At 38.3% G+C, this 22,578-nt stretch overlaps 1 protein-coding gene across 2 annotated transcripts in view; it reads left to right on the top strand.

The window, feature by feature from the left end:
• Positions 1 to 1,981: 1,981 nt before the first annotated feature.
• The window catches only part of LOC134753143 (zinc finger protein 271-like), a 31,040-nt gene continuing 10,443 nt past the window's right edge, over positions 1,982 to 22,578 (top strand). Inside the window, exons 1-4 of one of the 2 annotated variants that reach the window (XM_063688932.1) lie at positions 1,982 to 2,422; positions 3,092 to 3,268; positions 11,273 to 11,449; positions 17,687 to 21,226. In XM_063688932.1, coding sequence (XP_063545002.1) covers positions 2,131 to 2,422; positions 3,092 to 3,268; positions 11,273 to 11,449; positions 17,687 to 20,262 — 3,222 coding nt within the window. In that variant the 5' untranslated portion in view covers positions 1,982 to 2,130 and the 3' untranslated portion in view covers positions 20,263 to 21,226. Of the gene's footprint in view, positions 2,423 to 3,091; positions 3,269 to 11,272; positions 11,450 to 17,686; positions 21,227 to 22,578 lie in introns of those variants that run through there. The other variant, XR_010128793.1, reaches the window with a different exon arrangement.

Raw genomic sequence — 22,578 nt, 5'->3', positions numbered from 1 at the left:
CCCAATTACTAAGACTCCGCTGTCTGTCTGTCTGTCACCAGGCTGTATCTCATGAACCGTGATAGTCAACGAAATCGACTCCACACTCGCGTTCGCGGCTGCGCGCCGCGTAGTCTGGAGCGAGCTCTAAATTTCATTCACCAAGGTCATTGTGCGACGCATCCATAAGTAAGAGCGAGAAAGCGATATCTCTTTCTGACCTTATATGACCTTGGTGCGGTGCGATGGTGTGTTACGTTATTACATTCGCGGCTCGTCTCGTGTCTCGCCTGGAGCTCGTCAGGGGTGCCAACTTAGGGGTTTTTCCACTAAATTTAGGGGAAAAAAAGCAGCGTGGGTTTTTTTTAGTGGCAAAATATTTTTAGGGGTATTTCTATACCATGCAGGTGTGACATCGAAAAAGTGTTCACGAAGTGAGAAGCTACATTATTACTGGAAATGAAACGTTCTCGATACCATAGTGTATCTATCCCACTCGTTGTTGCTTGAACTCGCAAGTGCGACTGAGAAGGAAATACACGGCTGAACGTTTAGATTTACGCTACACAGTGTTTTGTAACGTGGTTGTATGATCTTTCGTCGCTTTAAAGGCGGTTTAGACCTTACTTTTGGTTGAGCCTACCCGGTTTCCTTACGGAATGATCTGTGTGAACGGGACGTCGCTATACACATTCATAGAGCTGTCTCGTTTGCACATGTCCGTTCGTACAAAGATATCTCTATATAATACTAATAAAAAGCCTAAAAAGGAAGTACGGCGGAGCAGGCAGAGAGTCTGCCAGAGACGGTACTTCTATACGTGTCGCGGCGAATGACTATCCGTATGACAGTTCCTTCAAATGGTCTCTCCACACTCGTGTGCGAATCACGGCACAAAGTTTACGGTTTTACACGTGGTTTTACAACATAACAAAATGCAAAAACAGTTAAATCACGTATGATGCCGTAGATAAATAACAGTTAAACTCGATCAGCTGATGCTTTTCCGCCATCTTGCCGCAAACCAAACGGTGAAATCGCCAGATGGTAGGATAAATACTAAGCACGCTCCAGAGTCAGACCACGCGACGCGAAGCCGCGAACGCGAGTGTGGAGTAGATTTCGCTGATTAGCGAACTAGACTCCACACTCGCGTTCGCGGTTTCGCGCAAGAGTGTGAAGGGCCCTCTAGATTCATGGAAATCGCCGTTAAGTTCTGCGAGTATTGAGCATGTATGGATGGAGTCATACGTCAACGTCGCGATATGTTCTCTCCGCGAAGTCGCGACTCGCGATTCAGACAGATAGTAACGTAATATGAAAAATAATGGAAGAAATAGGTTTTTAACTTATTTTTATTACTTAATTGTTACATTTCTAAATAAAAAAATGTGTTTAAGTACCAAAAAAAGTCTAGAAACATTTGACATTGACGGTTACTTCATAAAAAAAAACCGGATAAGTGCGAGTCACACTCGCCCACCGAGGGTTCCGTACTTTTTAGTATTTGTTGTCATAGCGGCAACATAAATACATCATCTGTGAAAATTTCAACTGTCCAGCTATCACGGTTCATGAGATACAGTCTGGTGACAGACGGACAGAGGAGTCTTAGTAATAGGGTCCCGTTTTTACCCTTTGGGTACGGAACCCTAAAATATTAACTTTGAGTTGTCATAGGGATTTTTTATCATTCGCCGATCGCCGAGTCAAGTACTTATAGTACATAAGTTTAATCATAAAAATGTCGAACCTGTCGAAAATGCTTTAATGTATGAAATTCTGGAAAATGTATAAATAATGAGCTTTATTAAATGTATAATTTATTTTATTTTTTATTTAGTGGGTTTTCCAAAACAATAGTACAGTTTTAGGGGTTTTTAAGTTGAGCTCTAGGGGTATAAAATTTTTTGTTGGCAACCCTGGCATTCATGCTCTTTGTGTAATTAAAAAAAAATGCTCTTTGTGTTGTCACCATTGTCCATTGTCACGTTCTCCGCGTTCTCGTTCTCGTTGTGTGGCAACTCAACTGGCATAGCATTCGGAGGAGCGGAGCATAGCAAGTCGTGTTGGTTTTGTGTAAATTTAATCGTGTTTGTAATAATTTTACTTACTACCTATAGATTATATTGAAACAGTTTTTTGTTAACTATGGAGTCGTCAGCGTTACAGGGCGCAGAGAGTGTTTGCGTGAAAGCTGAGCCCTGCGAGGAAGTGTTTGTGAAAACTGAACCTTTGCTGGATGACGTGTGTGTAAAAGACGAGCCCAGGTGCGAGGATGTGACGATAAAAGTCGAGCCTTCGTGCTCAGATGTGTGTGTAAAAGATGAGTGGCCCGGGGTGAACGCGGCGGCGGGTCTGTACACCGACGACGCCGTAAAATATGAACTAGTGCTCGGCCCCGAGCTAGTGGAGCAGCGAGGCGTGTGCCACGCATCAACAGGTCAGTTAAATTGTCTAGGGCCCTCCACACTCATCCGTGAGTCACGGCGCAAAACCGCGAACGCGAGATGGCGTCGATTTCGCAGATGAACAATAGGCATTGTTCCCCGTGTATAGTCGGTTTTCGGCCCGCGTCAAAAGAGACGCGAAGCGCGAACATGCAAGACTCCATTACACACTATTTTGGCTCCTCTGTGGCAAGATAAATATTAATTATATAAGGTTATAAGCTATATTTTACGGTTTTACAACAAAACAAAATGGAAATAGAGCTAAATCACGTATGATGCCATAGATAACCAACAGTTAAACTCGATCAGCTGATGCTTTTTTTTCGCCATCTTGCCGCAAACCAAACTGCGCAACCGCCATGAAGTTGCGCGAGTGTGGAGTCTACGACGTCAACGTCGCGATATGTTCGCTCCGCGAAGTCGCGCCGCGATTCACGCACATACCTTCTAATATAAACTGTAACCCGATTTTATAACCATATTTGATCACATAGTTTATGATCCTTTGTGGCCAAATTCAAACTTGATTGTCTGTGGTCCCAATTATTTTGGATAATCAATGTTCTACTGTACACACAGACAATCTGTATTTAGTTTAAGTAGATTTGAGTAACGGTTGTTTTATTCTGTTATGAGTAACAATGTCATGTTGATTGCAGCTACCAACCTGGCTGTGGAAGTGAAGCATGAGATTGTCCCCGGGAGACCATTTGTGAGGGACTACTGTGTGGAGCCGGAGCATCTTGTTGTGGACACGCTGCTCACCGGCACTTGGAGCACACACCAGGATGGCCCGAGACAAGCTTATCAAGCTAGTGTGGCGGAGTGTAGTGAAGGTGAGTGGCTTTAATAACAAAACTTCCGTGAGACACAGACATTAAATATATTAATAGCATAGTGTGGAGTCCTGCTGAGAGTATGAATGCCTTGCTACTAGAAAAGGTACAGAAGGCATTCCTAAGGTTCCTGTACAAGAATGTTTACAACTACTATCCATTTTTATACCCTACGAAATTTTTGTTAGGATCCCTGGGTTTCAACTCCCTGCAAGTGAGGCGTAACTATAATCTCCTGATAGTGGCTTGTAGAACTTTCCGACTGCCCCGACCTAGTGTCACAGATAGTGAGGCTGTCTGTACCTTTCCTATCCAAGCAGGAACTTAGGCCCACTATAACCTTCTTGCAGTCCCAGCAACGCACACTGTAGCACACCAAAAATCTCCGCTCATTCGCGCTCTAAAATTTCTGAACGCGCTTCTGTCATGGGCTCCTGAAAGTGATTTGTTTGCAAGTCGATGGGCAACTGTATGTAATATTTGTCTGAAGTATTGCGAGGCGATGGATGGTAGTGGTATTTTATAAAATTGTTATTGTAAAGTGTTGTGTACCTTAGCTAATAAGTTGAAAGCTCTAGATTTTACAGTGATTTGGTGTATACTGTCAGACTGTATAAGTTTTGTTTCAATAAATAATAATAATAATTAATAACGGGTCACTCACGTATACGTGAATACGTGAGTAGCCGGCTCTACACATAGTGAACATACGCGCGAAGCAATTTCCTCGCGCACAAAACGGCCAGTGTAGACGTGTCTCACGCGCGCCGCCTCGGCCGAGGCACGTCTACACTGGCCGTTTTGTGTGCGAGGAATTTGCCTCGCGCGTATGCTTGCTATGTGTGGACCCGGCTAGTAACCCGTTATTAATTTATTTAATATATTTAAGGTGAGTGGCTTATGTATTTTTCTAGATTGGTTTTTTTTTTTTTTTTTAATCCTTGTTTAAAGAGCTTTGTCACTTTTGTGACGATGTCGCTCTGTGCGTATACAAAAATGTGACTATCTTCTATTTAGTCCAAGCGCAACAAGTTTGTATAAACATTTTGCATCCTCAGATAGTGGGTGCCCCAAAATTTGGTTGCAACCCCCAACTTCAAATAAGGTTACGTTCATATCCTTTCTCTCACTTTCGTTTCGGACACACTCCATGATGACATGGTATGCATCCTCCAAAATGTCACATTCGTCACAGTTTGGCGACGGCACCTTTTTCATTAGATACGCAAATTTATTTAATGGGATGTGTCCGGAACGTAGTCTAAATGCTAATACTAGTTCGCGTCGACCCATGGACGAGTCCTCAAACCATGGATTCCTTAGAAGTTGTGGCTGGATCGTTTTATACCATATCGCCTTATCTACCGATCTACAATCAAAGTATTCACTCCACATTTGCCTACATTGTTTTTTGACTAGGTGAATTGAATCCATAAATGTAGGTACTATACTAAACGGGATTCCGTCGCTAACCGCCTCATTTGCTAAAATATCTGCCACCTCATTACCTGTAAGACCTATATGGGACGGTATCCATTGTAGGGTAATCGATTTATCGTATTGTTTTAATGTGCGAACTGTTTTTAGTATAGAATAGGCTATCGGTGCTCCTCGATAGTTCGAGGTGCATCGAGCCAGGTGCTGAAGGGCACTCCTTGAATCTGTCAGTATTACAAATTCTTTTCCATCCACTGATTCAATCCAAGATAATGCTTCTGCAATAGAAACTAGTTCGACCTGCATAATTGAGATATTGGCAGACATTTTGAACTTAGCCGATACCTTGCATTGGGGGTCATAAAAGGCAGCACCCGATATTTCCTTATTCTTGGAACCATCTGTAAATATTTTGTAATGCGACCCATATGTTTCATCCAAATATTGAGTGCATTTAGCTTTGAGTTGGTTTTTATCATATAGTCTTTTCGCTTGCGTTACGGTTTCTAAATTTATTTTAATGACATCAGACAATTTTATGTTATTAATCCAAGTATCTAAGGTAAACATTTCCAGTTGTTTTTTTGACTGAATTAGGACATCCTTTAGACAATTGTGAATCGAAACTAAAAGAGGTATTTTAATGCCATACTGACGAGAGCCGAGAATTTGAGATAAATTGCGAATGGAATTAATTGTAGGATTATTCAAAAGGGATTTAGATTTTAAATAGTATTTACCAGCCAGACAATATCTACGAATGTTTAGTGGGGGGATATGCAATTCATTTTCCATTACATGTATAGGGGAACTTTTTATAAATCCACCAATCACTCGCATACATTGGTTTTGAACTTTGTCTAACTTGTATAAGTGACAATTTGCGCTCGTGTCATAAAGGAAGCTACTGTAATCCAATCGACTACGTATAAGAGCTATATATAATCGTCTTAAGTGTTTGGGATGTACTCCCCAACGGGGTCCTGTGAGAACTTTAAGAATATTGATAAATTTAGTCAATTTTTGTGTTATTTCATCTATATGTCGCTTCCATCTCAGTCCGCGATCAAGCCACAACCCCAAGTACTTAACATTATCAACTACTTGTAAGGCTGAATCGTTTACGCTAATGTTTATTGCCTCGGCCTTTATATATTTGCCAAAAACGCATATTTTGCTCTTAGACCCTGAAATTGATAGCCCCTTTTCCTTTAATAGATGGTTCATCATATTTAGAGCAGATTGTATCTCAATTATACCATCATTGACGTTCTTGGCCGCAGTGTATAAAACGAAATCATCAGCATATTGCGATACTGTTACATTGGTTATTTCTCTGCAGATATTAATCGTCGCTATATTAAACAACAAAGGCGAGAGGGGGTCACCCTGCACCAAGCCTCGACCGGTATGTCTGATGGTATAAGTGTCTGATATTGAACATTTAAGTATACGCTCCTTAAGGAAATTCCATAAATAATTACATATTTGAGCTCCTATTTCATAATTGTCTAGTGTGTTCATCAAATAAGATATGTCGACATTATTGTATGCATTCTCTAGATCTATAAAACAACCCAAAGTCATGAGTCCCTTGGCCTTTCCCAGTTGCGCGTCAGTTACAAGGCGACTTAAATTATCAACACATGAGCGACCTTTCCTAAACCCGGTAGTAGCCTCAGCAAGCATCAGATTCTTTTCAAAATACCATTCGAGGCGTTTATTTAATATAGAATGAAAAATCTTACAAATACATGATATCAATGATATTGGGCGAAGTGCATTGGCGGATTGTAGGTTACGACCAGGTTTCGGAATAGGCACTATCTTAATATCTCGCCACTGATATGGAACATAACCACTGTTAAAAAATATGTTGTACAGACGCAATAAGACTTCTTTGCCACAATCGGGTAAATACTTTAACATAGAATACGAAATATCGTCACATCCTGGGGCGGTATCCTTTGATTTCATGCAGCTATCAAGTTCTTGGCGTGAAATCTCGGCACTTAAATAGAAGTTGTTGGACTTAAAAATTGGGGCTTCAGGTAACACGTAATCAGGCGCTAAGCTGTGCAATAGTTCGTCAATCTTTTCCCTGTCTGTATAAGTCCTGTTTGACTTAATGCCTTTTAGCCACTTCATACGAGACCACATATCGCTAGAGGAAGTAGTTTTATCTATTGATGAGCAAAATGTTTGCCAGCTCTGACTTCTAGCCTTTCTTATCTTAAGTTGAGCAATTCGAGTTTTTTTTTTTAACCTATCCAGATTTTGCGGGGTAGGATTTCTTCGCAATTGAGCCAATGCTAATCTTCTTTCGGCCACCGCTCTTGAAAGCTCCGTGTTCCAGTACGGTTTTGGGGTAAAATTGGTTGTGTGGTTTCGATTAAATTTAATATTTGGAATATATAGGTCAGCCGCTTCATTTAAGTGTTTTAAGAATAAATCATATGCTTCTTGCGGACTGTCAGGCATCACGAGATTAGAGAAGATATTATCAAGATATTTTTGGTACTTCTCCCAGTTAGCGTTTTTAAAGTTGCGCGTTTTCCTTATAATATCAGGGTGGTTCATTTTCAATTGTATTTTGATGAAAAGGTGATCACTGCCCAAACATTCATTTGTAACTGTCCATTCTGTTTTTAGGGCTAAATCTGTTGATGCTATCGAAATATCTGGTGATGAACTCTGCAACCTCTGATTTACCATCTTTAATCTAGTCGGTTGACCATCATTTAACGAAATGAAATTATAGTCTATCAGACTGTCGAAGATTTGCGTCCCTCTCTGGTTAGATCTATTTGACCAATTTGAGTGATGTCCATTGAAGTCTCCCAATATCAGTGTTTTTTCTTTAAATTGCGAAAAAACGTGATCCCAATCATTTTGTGATGTATTGATACTCGGTGGACAATATACGGCAACAATATCTCTTACATCGTGACAATTGTATAGTTGAACGTGTATCATTTCAATGCCATAGTTTAATGTATTTATTGTACATTGCTGCGCTTGAATAGAATAGTGAGTCAAGATACATACCCCCCCATATCCATCATTTCTGTCCTGTCGAAAAACGTTATAGCCGCTTATTCTAATATTAATATCCGTATGCAGCCATGTCTCACTAATAATACAAATATGAACTTTTTCTTGGCGAAGTAATAATTCTAACTCCAATATTTTACTCTTTAAACTTTGGGCGTTCCATTGCAAAATGTTTAATTGTTTGAATGTGCCAAATAACTTAATAATGGTATATCCGATATATTTTCTATAAAGTAGTTAATAGCCCACTGAATGCATACTTGAATTATATTGGCGAATTTAGTTTTTACAGTTTCCTCGGGTGAAAAACATATTCCCTTTATCTTATCTAGTAATTGACTAAATGTCATCGATTTCCCCCTCTTATGTTTTCGTTGGTAAGGTGTCGATTTCTCTTTCTGATCTGTTGTATTCTCAGTTATATCTTCCGAACATGACATATCCCACTCATCAGTATCTACAATATTGCGTTTTTTTTGTTTTTTCCTTCCTGTACTTTTCGCGGTTTTGGTTTTTTTCGACTGCGTGTTTTCTTGATGTATAATCGCTTGCGTCGTGCGTAAAACTGAGTCGTTGTTGTCAGATTCCCGAGTTTGTTGAGTTTCTCTAGATTTTAGTGTGCTTGTCGGTTCTTGGCTAGCCGCGTAGCTTCTGGCGGGTAAAACCTCAGATGTTATTTGGGAGCGGAAAGCGGGCTGATGAATAGGCGGAGAAGGCGGAGTGTAGAGGGTTGATGCTTTCTGGTAACTATGGTTATGTTCACTCATTATTTCTCTTATTTTTCTCTCTTTTAAGAATACCGGGCATTTCCTATCTAACGAAATGTGATTCATTCTACAATTTACACACTTAAAGATCTTAGTTTCGCAGTTAGCGTGGTTTCCTCCGCATTTGGGGCAAACAAGTCTATTTGACGGGCATACCTTTGCTGTGTGCCCGTACCTCCAACATTTCGAACACTGAGTGACTGGAAATACATAAGGTTCCACTCTTATTCTTAAATCATTCATATAAATGTATTGTGGTAACGTATTGCCTTTAAATCCTAATCGCACTTTTTCTGATTTAACCCAGTCGCCCTCGTCATTTTGGACCCGGCTAGTAACCCGTTATTAATTTATTTAATATATTTAAGGTGAGTGGCTTATGTATTTTTCTAGATTGGTTTAAAATAAATAAAATAAAAATATAAAGTTATGGTAGTATCTTACACATCATCCTGGTCCCATAGTAAGGGCATGTGTTATAGGTACTCCACTCGAACACTCCTCCCCCCTCTCCCCTCGTGTGACATCACACATTTGGCAATCTTGTTCTGAACGAAATTAGCAATCTGAATTAAGTATTTTTTTTATAATAGCAATATTAGAAAAGAAAAAATCACGAATAAAATGTTATTTAGTTTTAAGTTGCAAAAACTAGTTATTTAGCTGTACCGCAAGTAAAAAAAACTAAACACTTTCCGGTTACAAGTCGTCGGTTGAAAGTGACGTCACGAAGTTTCGTTGTCAGGAGGAATCACGAGGACTGTAAATTTAAAAAGAAAAAAAGTTAAAAAAAAAAGTCTGGTGTGACGCATTTCCAGTTACATTTTATATGGACCGTCACAAAACTGACACCCAAAAATGAAAACTGGGGCACTTTTTTTCTAATAAAAGGTAAATGGTACCCTTTTATAGCATTTTTCATGGACGACGGCGACAGGTGTCATCGATATATAATTCAAAACGCCAAATCTCGCAAAATTATATTGAGATTTGTTCAGTCACGGTACGCATCCTTCCTGTTTGAAAAATACTGAAAATGCCCATTCCCTATATGTATTTGAAGCAACAATGGATTTACGTCAATGAATGTACTTCGTATAACCATAGAGTAACTTATACTAGAGCGATACTGTCATAGTAAATTTTGTAACCCCAGTAAATTCACTGCCATCTGTCGACACACTTTGAAACTAAAAATAAATATTTATAAAAATACGATAAAATGTATTTAAATATGGATAAATGATTTTTTTATTTGCATTAATAATTTTTATATGATTTTGACCCATGTTCTTTCACTGGTATGCGTTAAAATTATAAATAACAAACGAAACAGTCAACGCCCTCTATACGAGTAGGCCAAAACTAGTGGCGCCATCTGATCGAGAATCAAATTTTCGTGATTTTCGAGGCACGTTTTTTCCTTAGCCTGTATCCATCTATTACGGTGTTATATCTATCTTTGGTATAACTTAGCTAACTTCACTATTATGATAAAATAAAATTTAATAACCCATGGTTATGTAATGTAATGTAATGTAATCGTTTATTGCAGACGAATAGTCCATATTATATACACAACAATTTACAAACAGAATTAAAAATAAATAATAAATAATTTTATTGTACCTATGTTTTCACAAATAAAAAGATTCTGAATCTGATTAATCACAAAATTATTGTCTTTGGTTACCGCGATAGTTATTCATGAAATAAAACTATGAAAACGAACGCTGTAAAGAGTTCGAAACGTCGGGATGTATTATAAATTCAATATACGCGATATAATCCGTTTTCATAGTTTTATTTCATAATCACAAAATTCATAAAACAGCACATACCAAGTCAAATAAATATAAACAAACGAACAATTTAATCATAATAAAATAAAATAAAAATTGAAATAAAATTAAAAAGATTAAAACAAAAAAAATATCATATCATATCATTTATTCAATGCAACCATGGTATTTTACAAAGATGTTAAAAGTCTACTTAAGTACAAACATGGACCCTACTAGGGTGTAGCAGTTTACATTATAATTATTCTTACCCAGTAGGTAGTGGTGAATACTTGAATATTGGCTTATAACTACAAAAGGAATACAATCTTAACATTTTTCATTATTATATAAGCACTAATATTAATATTGCACTCATTACATATCTATACACAATCGAGGCTAAGGTTGGTCTTGGAAGAAATCCTGCAAGGAATATGGGCATAACTGTAATAAGTAGGCCTTTAGTTTTTTTATAAAAGTTGTGAGTTTTTTTTCGTTTTAAATATGTTGGGGAATTTGATTAAACATTTTTATAGACATTGCATGCGGACCTTTATTGAACATTTGTAGCGTGGCAGGGGCATTCACAAAAATTCTGTTTCGATGGCGCAAGTTATATGTTTCTGAATAATCAAACATTAAAAATAATATACTGTTTTATTTTTAAAATTCAGCCCGTGAAAATGAAGATAAAGGTTAAGACGAAGAGAAAATTTGTTTAAGTAGATTTGTGTAACGATTGTTTTATTCTGTTATGAGTAAAGCCTCGCAAAAAAGAGTAAAAATTAAAAAGTGGCAACACTTTAGTGTCGTCCCGTTTTTCTTAGATTGATTTGAAAGGGATGACACTACAGTGTTGCCACTTTTTAATTTCTACTCTTTTTTGCCAGACTAACTGTTTTAAGTTTATCACGAATAAAACATTTGATTCTTGATTCTTCTAACTGTTATGTTGGTTGCAGCTTCCAACCTGGCTGTGGAGGTGAAGCATGAGATTGTCCCCGGGAGACCATTTGTGAGGGACTACTGTGTGGAGCCGGAGCATCTTGTTGTGGACACGCTGCTCACCGGCACTTGGAGCACACACCAGGACGGCCCGAGACAAGCTTATCAGGCTAGTCTGGCGGAGTGTAGTGAAGGTGAGTGGCATATGTGTTATTTTCCTAGATTGGTTTGTAATAAATAAAATTAAAAAAATTAAGTTATGGGAGTATTAGCGCTGGTGGCCTTGACCTAGCGGTAAGAGCGTGCGACTTTCAATCCGTAGGTCGCGGGTTCAAACCCCAGCTTGTACCAATGAGTTTTTCGGAACTTATGTACGAAATATGCGTTGCATGCATGCATTATGCTTAGGCTGAGGCTGAGGCGGGACCATTTCGTGGTACACTAGGTATATACTTTTTTGTTTTAAATATACTTTTTAAAATATTTATTTATCAGTACGGTTTTTTACTCACTATTATTTTTAGTTGCTTTTGGCGACATGTTTCGGATTCTTTGGGAATCCATCCTCAGGCGCTCATGTCCGCGGCGGTTGTACGTCGTGCACTGCCCGCGCCGCCCGCCTCGTCGCTCGTTGCGCACGCGCTGATGGGGCGGGGGCGGGGGCGGGGGGCGCGGGGCAGTCCGCAGATGGAGTCGTCAAATGAAGGTCTGGTAGGGCGGCTGTATCGAACGAAGTCAAGCACACTGCACTCACTATGTCCCCGCGATCGTCACAACACACTTGCCGCTTGATTGTATTATAGGCTTCCATGCAGGTGGCAACATCCAGCCTCCGTCCCGATTGAAATTAGGGCGGCGTGCAATTTCAATCGCCTCGCGAATCTTACGCGGCACAAAACATTTCTCCCGTACCAGTAATCTCGCTTTATCGAAACGAATGAAATGGGACGCGCCTATATCGTTCGCATGCTCTGCCACCCTGCTGTAATATGTCTCACGATAGTTTAAGTGCGATTAATATACATTTTCTTTGTAATACGTTTGTTTGAAATGTAGTTTACCATGAATAAATGAATTCTATTCTATTCTATTCTAAATATCATTTGATATTTACCAGTTGCTTTTCGGTAAAAGAAAACATTGTGAGGAAACCGGACTTAATCCCAATAAGGCCTAGTTTAGGGTTGGAAGGTCAGATGGCAGTCGCTTCCGTAAAAACTAGTAACTAACTAGTTACGTCAATTCTTGGGGACCGGCCAACCCTTTCCGCTATAAAACCCTTTCAATGGGCGTCCTTTAACACGGCTAACACATTGAAAGACTTTCCCCTTTGGACTGCAAGCCCATTCATACCCCAACCTTTGACTAACCCTTACCGAAAAGCTAGCCAAAATTAAATTAAATTAAATAATCATTTATTTTCAGGCATTGCCCATGGCAGTGTTAGTAACAAAAACTTAAATAATAATGTTAGACAGTACAATTGATTAAAACCTACCATGCAAATCAATATACTTAGACTAAATTAAGGGTAACCCTTATCGTTAAGCGCTCTTTATAAAGCTTTCCCTTTAGTCATGTCGTAGTGCGTGAAAGAGACAGGATTAGTATATATCTATCAAAGAACGCCGCCGCCATCGCCGGGGACTGGCCCGCTATCCCTTATCCGGGTTTTATAAGGGTATTGCATAAGACTTAAGTCACCATACCCTTTGCCAGACGAAACCCTTTCATTTAGCTTTTAAAAACCTTTATATAAAGCTAACACTTTTGAGTAATCGGTAGCCCAAATACCCTTACAAAAAATAATTAAAATAATTTATAATGTAATTTAATATTATGAAATAAATAAATCTAAATCAAACCCTTATCATCCGCTCACCAACACCTTGCATATTGCTTATAAGGGTTAGCCTTATAAAGGGCTTCTCTTTTAGCATATTGAAATATATGTAATTAATTACTTTGGCATGCGAAGGGCGGAAGTGGCGGAGTAGTTATGTAAAGGCCAGTTGTCGGTGTAAGAGTGCTCGTTTATTATATAAAACATCCTATCTTACACATGTTTAGTTATCGCTGAGACAAGCAATATGCATTATGTCGCAGTAAACCAAAGCATTACTGCTAAACACTAAAAGTGGACATTCACTGTCGCGAATATCGCGAATCGGCTAATAGCTGCCAACGTCATGGAGTAGATGGCGCTCGTAGTCACGTTTAAGTAAAATAACCGCTTCTAGGTGGTTGTGATTTTTGAGGGTAAGACAAGAGGGTATACGCGCGAACGACAGTAAGAAAAGGGGGTTGTGTGCGAACAAAGCTACGGGAAGAGTGATATTTGCTTTAGGATCTATTCAAGAACTTTCTTATGGTGTTATTAGAATAATGAGGTATCTCTTGTAGATTGTGACTAACATTCATTGTGATATCAGTATTCAGAGTGTCAACAGTGTTTCGAGGGAATTGTTCATGGCTAATGTAAGTGAAGTTCAATCATAATTATACGAAGGGTTTCGTCCCAAGATATTCGTAATTTAGAATTATAGAACACATTGTAGTTACGAGAAAGTGTAACCACTCATCATATGAACTTAAGGTAAACTTAGTGTGCGGAAAAGGGTCGCTATAAGGGGAGGTTGGAGGCGACTATGAAGCCCAAGTAACCAGATGGATAATCAGGTGTAACTCATGTTATACGTAGGTAACAAAGTAGGACATCAGCAATGAATTATCGTCATCTCACTAACGTCCAGGCCTCGTATAGGTATATAGTATGTTTACATATCGTTTTTCCAGTATCAGTAAAGGCATCAGCTCATTCAGTAAAGGCATCAGCTCATTCGATAGGTTAATAAGTATAGTGAGCTTGACGACATTCACCACATTACAGCTCCCCCAAAAGTTCCTATCACCGCTGGGGTGGCAGAAGAAAAAACAATTTTTTCTGATATAAGATTAAAACAATTACGAAATATCTTCATAAAAAAATGATATCTTGAGCCCTTCAATAAGTACATATCAATAACATTTGTATTAAAACAGAGTAATCTGTCTTAGTGTCGGTCCGTTTAAAAAAAAATAGTCTTTATAAGTACACTAATAACACACACTAATAATAATAATAATTTACGTTTAGTTGCTTAAGATAGTGATACTTGATAGTGATAGTGATGTGTGATACTTTTTTGATTTATAATGTTTAAGACCTTTTGTTAACCGCATTTAACGCAAATAAAGAGCTACTTACTTACTTACTGTATGGACCATTATGAAGTCTGAAATAAACGAATTTTATTTTTTTAAGTTCTAATCATTCATAATCTTCTTTAACTAAAAAAAGAATTTAATCCTTCAATATCGTATTCCTCGAGAAGTTAACTATACTTTTCTTATTATTCATTATATTAATCGACGACTGGTAAAAATATATTATTATCTTCCATTATTGTTTATTACTATTCACAGTATGGTATCTTTCATAAACCTAGTACAATTAATAAAATTTAAATTCTTCTTCTTCCTGCCCTTATCCCACGTTATGTGGGGTCGGCACAACATATTTTTCTCTTCCATTCGCCTCTATCTTTCATCACCTCAGCACTCACTCCTTTCTTTCTCATATCCTCTTTCACACAATCCATCCATCGCGTTTTGGGTCTACCATACGCTCTCCGTCCATCAACATTCATCCCTAACATTATTTTGCTTTTTTTTTATACTGCGTTGGTGGCAAACAAGCACACACATCCCTCCTCATCACATGCCCATACCACGCTAACCTACTACTTCTTATCTTCTCCGTTACTGGTGCTACTTTCAAACTTCCCCTAATATACTCATTCTTAATCCGATCCTTTCTCGTCACTCCACACATCCATCTCAACATTCTCATTTCCGCTGCGTGCACTCTTTTTTCATCCGTCACTTTCGTCGCCTTTAATCAGAGACTCGTGCTCCTAAAATAATGGGAATGGCTACCCAGGGCATGGTCACCCTAAAATATTAATATACGTTGGATTGGCTACCCAAGGGCATGGTCACCCTAATACAATACACAATAAAATCGGCATATCAGCCCTGGCTCCTTGGCTCTGCCTGTACCTAGATACAAATACATTAAGACCTAAAGTCTCCTACTATTCTCACTAAGGACACGGTAGTGCGCATAATGATCGAATGAAGGACTAGTGCTCTATCAATAAGGTCACATTATCCGAATGTGCCTATAACTCCCTAACTATTCCTAACTTGGTACCACGTACTGTACTGTTATAACAACAGTTTAAAAATAGTTATTTACGATACAAGTGCGGAAAAGAGGAAATTCGAAACGAGTGGCGATAAATTAAAACACGACCGCAGGGAGTGTTTTAAATCGACACGAGTTGCGAATTACCTATTTGCACGTGTATCGTACAACGTTTTACAGTACATATGGCTATTTAAACTTTCGACATATGCACGAAAAGTGCTCTTTTACGCACTAGTGCGAGAAAGTAGCACCATATGTACTGTAAAAATAGTTTTCAAAGTGTATAATAAACAAAGTAATAACTTTGACTTTCACTAAATATCAGGTGATCAATCCAATATGTAGCTGAAGTATAATCATTACTATGAACAATTGATACATCAAAGTAAACGGTGGTATCAAATTTCATTCACCGAATTATTATAATGTAAGATCGCGACGATGGCTCGCGCTCGCGACCTCGTTAAATTAACGCTGACGCGCGCGTAAGGTCGCGCGGTTGGCGGAAATTGCCAAATCGGTAAATAAATAAATATTACAGGGACATTCTTACACAAATTGGCTAAGTCCCACGGTAAGCTCAAGAAGGCTTGTGTTGTGGGTGTACTCAGACAACGATATATATAATACTTATACAAATACTTAAATACATAGAAAACATCCATGACTCAGGAACAAATATCTGTTGTTCATCACACAAATAAATGCCCTTACCTGGATTCGAACCCAGGACCATCGGCTTCACAGGCAGGGTCACTACCCACTAGGCCAGACCGGTCGTCGAAATGAGGACACTATTCGACACTAAGATTTTACAATTATGATTTTATAATTTAACTTTAGAGTATTTTTTGTTGGAAATCGTATATTCATCAATCAGTTAATTTGAAATGTAAAAATGATAATAATAATTTGTTAATTATTTAAGGTCTACATTTTAAAACAATACCTATGTATATAAAAAATAATTGTACCCTTATAATTCTGTGGTGGGTCTTAGTGACGTGTTATGGACGCCGAGCCGTCCTCTTCCTCGTCCTAGTCCTGTGCGCTGATGCGGCTGGCGTAGTGGCGGCGGCATTGGCTCCTGGTGCGCGTGCGAATCCGTACATTACACAATTTAAACAATGTATTTTTTATGTGAAATGTGAGTGAAAGGTAAATTGCGGTTTACGATTTATGACGTATTAAAAAAAACTACTTACTAGATCTCGTTCAAACCAATTTTCGGTGGAAGTTTGCATGGTAATGTACATCATATATTATTTTTAGTTTTATCATTCTCTTATTGTAGAAGTTACAGGGGGGGGGGGGACACATTTTAGCACTTTGGAAGTGTCTCTCTCGCAAACTATTCAGTTCAGAAAAAAATGAAATTAGAAACCTCAATATTATTTTTGAAGACCTATTGACACCCCTCACGTATGGGTTTCAGTTCTAAGTATGGGGAACCCCCAAAATTTATTGTTATTTTTTTCTATTTTTGTGTGAAAATCTTAATGCGGTTCACAGAATACATCTACTTACCAAGTTTCAACAGTATAGTTCGGAAAAAAGTGGCTGTGATATACGGACGGACAGACATGACGAATCCATAAGAGTGCCGTTTTTTGCCATTTGGCTACGGAACCCTAAAAATACTACTTTAGGTTTAGGCTGTACCTTCTCTGTCTGTATCTACATGGTGTTCAGTATTCAGTCAATTATTGCCTGGGGATGGCCATTGAACCTTGTTTTTGGGGTTCCGTACCCAAAGGGTAAAAACGGAACCCTATTACTAAGACTTCGCCGTCCGTTTGTCTGTCTGCCTGTGTTGAAATTTTCACAGATGTATTTCTGTTGCCGCTATAACAACAAATATTAAAAACAGAATAATATAAATATTTAAATAGGGCTCCCATACAACAAACGTGATTTTTTTTGCTGTTTTTTTTTCGTAATGGTACGGAACCCTTCGTGCGCGAGTCCGACTCGCACTTCGCCGGTTTTTTCAATATAGTCATTATTACTTGCGAAACTACAATAATGTAAATACATGATCATATATTTATGCTAGTTAATTATAATAGTTACATATTTGCTGTGACTTATTTACCCTTTCTCTAATGCCAAAGAAAAGGAAGTATATAAAACAGAATGTTTTAATGAGTAAATCAGAAAAAAACCGTTCTTGTTGCAGGACAACCTCCACAGAAGAAGCCAAGAGGATACCTAGACACACTGATACACACTGGTGATAAGCCCTACAAGTGTGATCAGTGTAGTTATGCTAGCAGCAAAAAACGTAATCTCGAAGCTCATGTAAGGACACACACTGGTGAAAAGCCCTTCAAATGTGACCAATGTGATTTTGCTTGCAACAGAGAACAAAATTTGAAAGCTCATGTAAAGAGACACACTGGTGAAAAGCCCTACAAATGTGATCAGTGTAGTTATGCTAGCAGCGTAATGACTAATTTAAAAGCTCATTTAAGGAGACACACTGGTGAAAAACCCTACAAATGTGATCAATGTAGTTATGCTGGCAGCCGAAAAATTCATTTACAAACTCACGTAAAGAAGAGACACACTAGTGAAAAGCCCTACAAATGTGATCAGTGTAGTTATGCTAGCAGCAAAAAATGTATTTTCGAAGCTCATTTAAGGACACACACTGGTGAAAAGTCCCACAAATGTGACCAATGTAGTTATGCTAGCCAGAATATAAGTCATTTGAAATATCATCTAAGGACGCACACTGGTGAAAAACCTTACAAATGTGGGGTGTGTTCTTACGCAAGTGCCCGGAAAAGTGCTTTGAAAGCACATTCAACAAGGAATCATGGTAGCTACACTGACGACACTAAGGTTGAAAAACCTTACCAGTGTGGTCAGTGTAGTTATGCTAGCAGCCAAAAATGTTATTTTGAAGCTCATGTATTGAAACACACTGGTGAAATGCCCTACAAATGCGATCAGTGTAGTTATGCTAGCAGCAAAAAAAGTAATTTCGAAGCTCATGTAAGAACACACACTGGTGAAAAGCCCTTCAAATGTGACCAATGTAATTTTGCTAGCAACAGAGAACAAAATTTGCAAGCTCATTTAAAGAGACACACTGGTGAAAAGCCCTACAAATGTGATCGGTGTACTTATGCTAGCAGCGAAATGAGTAATTGGAAAGCTCATTTAAGGACACACACGGGTGAAAAGCCCTACAAATGTGATCAATGTAGTTATGCTGGCAACCAGAAAAGTAGTTTGATAACTCATTTAAAAACACACACTGGTGAAAAGCCCTACAAATGTGACCAATATAATTTTGCTAGCAGCCAAGAAATTCATTTACAAGCTCACGTAAAGAGTCACACTGATGAAAAGCCCTACAAATATGACCAATGTAATTTTGCTAGCAGCCAAGAAATTAATTTACAAGCTCACGTAAAGAGACACACTGATGAAAAGCCCTACAAATGTGACCAATGTAATTTTGCTAGCAGCCAAGAAATTAATTTACAAGCTCACCTAAAGAGACACACTGATGAAAAGCCCCACAAATGTGACCAATGTAGTTACGCTAGCCATTATAAAAGTCATTTGAAACATCATGTAAGAACGCACACTGGTGAAAAACCTTACAAATGTGGGGTGTGTTCTTACGCAACTGCCCGGAAAAGTGATTTGAAAGCACATTCAACAAGGAATCATGGTAACTACACTGACGACACTGGTAAGGTTTTTCAACCTTACCAGTGTGGTCAGTGTAGTTATACTAGCAGCCAAAAATGTTATTTTGAAGCTCATGTATTGAAACACACTGGCGAAATGCCCTACAAATGCGATCAGTGTAGTTATGCTAGCAGCAAAAAAAGTAATTTCGAAGCTCATGTAAGAACACACACTGGTGAAAAGCCCTTCAAATGTGACCAATGTAATTTTGCTAGCAACAGAGAACAAAATTTGCAAGCTCATTTAAAGAGACACACTGGTGAAAAGCCCTACAAATGTGATCGGTGTACTTATGCTAGCAGCGAAATGAGTAATTGGAAAGCTCATTTAAGGACACACACGGGTGAAAAGCCCTACAAATGTGATCAATGTAGTTATGCTGGCAACCAGAAAAGTAGTTTGATAACTCATTTAAAAACACACACTGGTGAAAAGCCCTACAAATGTGACCAATATAATTTTGCTAGCAGCCAAGAAATTCATTTACAAGCTCACGTAAAGAGTCACACTGATGAAAAGCCCTACAAATGTGACCAATGTAATTTTGCTAGCAGCCAAGAAATTAATTTACAAGCTCACGTAAAGAGTCACACTGATGGAAAGCCCTACAAATGTGACCAATGTAATTTTGCTAGCAGCCAAGAAATTAATTTACAAGCTCACGTAAAGAGACACACTGATGAAAAGCCCCACAAATGCGACCAATGTAGTTATGCTAGCCATTATAAAAGTCATTTGAAACATCATGTAAGAACGCACACTGGTGAAAAACCTTACAAATGTGGGGTGTGTTCTTACGCAACTGCCCGGAAAAGTGATTTGAAAGCACATTCAAAAAGGAATCATGGTAACTACACTGACGATACTGGTAAGGTTTTTCAACCTTACCAGTGTAATCAGTGTAGTTATGCTAGCAGCCAAAAATGTTATTTTGAAGCTCATGTTATGAAACACACTGGTGAAAAGCCTTACACATGTGACCAATGCAGTTATGCTTGTATCAGCAAACGTTATTTACAAATTCATATTAAGAAACACACTGGTTAGCCACAGAAATGTGATCAGTGTAGTTATGCTAACAGCCATGTAAGTTATTTGAAATTAAGCACATGTAATGACACACACGGCTGATAAAACCTTACAAATGTAAGGGTTTGTATTTACGCTAGTGCTGGGGAAAGTGATTTGCAAGAACATTTAAGGAATCACACTCACTTTTGGTAAAAATCAAAGCCCTACTATTGTGACCAGTGTAGCTAGAGCCATATTGCCAGGGTTGATAAAAATCATGATTTTTATAAAAATAATAATAATCCGATTAATTTGATTTAAATGGGATTTATTTGATTAAAATCAGATTTTTTGGATTTTTTCATTTTCTTGTCTTTTTTTATTAATTAAATAGCCAGTTCAGTTATATAATAAATATATTGCCGGAAGCGGACTTTTTTTCATCGAAATAAACCGACAGCATCTTTTTTTCTTCCAGACATCTTTTTGTTGTATTCACTCTTTCACTAGTCAATTACGAATGACGGGGCGAAAAGCGAAATGCGTCTCGTGTTTTAGTTTCGGGGAATCCTGGAACTGTTTCGGTACCATGCGTCTCCTATTATAGTTTCGGGGTTTCCCCGTAACTGTTACGCTATGACTCGGTTGCACATGTGTGCGTGCCGTAGTGGTCCGGGGAATTCACTAAACAATTTTGGGCCGATTTGGTTGTAGTAAAAATTTAATGATTTAAATCAATGATTTTTTTGAAAAAAATCCCTTGATTAAAATCACGATTTAAATCACTGATTTAAATCAAGTGATTTAAATCATATCAACCCTGCATATTGCTAAATCATGTAAGGGGTTATCATTATCTAATTAAATTTTGTATTCTTTAGTTTGCTACCCTCATGCTAAAATTGATAGCCGAATCAATGTTAGCAAGCGGGGTAGGTAGCCGCGGAACAACCGCAGGCAGCCAATGTTGATTGCCCCCGTAAAGCGACTTGCTAAGCTCAGGAGTCCCGGAGAAGGACATAGGATAGTTTTAATCCCGAAAATCATCCCTCTAGAAAGTGAAAAGCGCAGCGGAATTGAGATAATTAATGAAGTGCCTGCTAATTTGTGTGCAAAATATTTTTTTATTTATAATTGAATAATTGCTATGAGAATTTTTCCAGGCGCTATACTTACTTTAGCTGCTGTTACTAAGTCCGCGCAGACGAAGTCGCGGGCAAAAGCTAGTATGTAAATATTATCACTATTATCAGTATTGTAATCTCATTATGTACATAAATATGATTGTAATGTAATCTTGACCTGTAAAACAATGAATTTACCAATAAAGTAGACTATAAGTATAATATTGTATGAAATGTTGACTTACCATGTTATGATCTTATTACGTTATGGTTAATAAATAAACTAAACTAAATAAATCAATCAAACAATACTTTACTTTTTAATTGTTTTTTTATAATATTGTAATTGTGATGTATATAAACGTTTAACACCAAGAATTACCTTTGGCCTATAGTTATCTTAACACCACACACTCGCGGATTACCACACTGCACCACGGTTACATTTTGAAACACGGCTTTATTCCAAAGTAACGCGACGCCCCCAAATGGTCGACCCTGGATCATGCCGGCCGCTGCATCCATTGCCGACGTCGCCGTGTATACAAAGGAATCGTTAATGCTACTCAGGAACTGGATATCCCATCCCAGGTTTCTTGTAGACCCATGATGTCACATGAGCACATGACAAACTTAGTCGCCGTACACTTTCAATTGAGCGTTTTACACTCTTACAATTGAAGCTAATTAATTTATAAATATTTTTATCCATTTACTTATCTATTATTAAATAATGCCGCTTGGGCTAGGCCCTTTCGTGTCTCTGTATTTAAAGTGTACAAATTTCCGAAATATTACGCCATGGGGCCATAGTAATTCGTTTAAAAATAAATCTATATATATAAGCGCAGTGTTCTTTTTCCTTATATATCGAAAGCTTTTGGAGCTTGGTATTCTCTCCGGTCTTATCGTATACATACTCCTCTATATTTTTCACTGTCGTTTCCTTATGTACTTTGGTTATAAACATAAGAACCTTCGGGTCAGCCGCTCGAAACTTTCCATCACTAACATTGGCACAACCTTTTCTGCCTAGAAACCGACCGCTGGGTTTTGGTTTCGGCCTTCCTACTCTTTTCCATTCGCCCTCCTTTTTAGCAATATCTGCAAAACATTAACGCTCAGATAATATTTGTTTATCTCCGCTACAGTTAATATCGGCGCGGATAGGTACTTGCGCGCTCATCAGCTGATCGTCCGGCTCAGCGATAGGTAAGTCAGTCGGGCT

The sequence above is a fragment of the Cydia strobilella genome, chromosome 26 (genome assembly GCF_947568885.1).
Source record: "Cydia strobilella chromosome 26, ilCydStro3.1, whole genome shotgun sequence".
NCBI classification, from domain to species: domain Eukaryota; kingdom Metazoa; phylum Arthropoda; class Insecta; order Lepidoptera; family Tortricidae; genus Cydia; species Cydia strobilella.
This window is presented reverse-complemented; position numbering and strand designations above follow the sequence as displayed.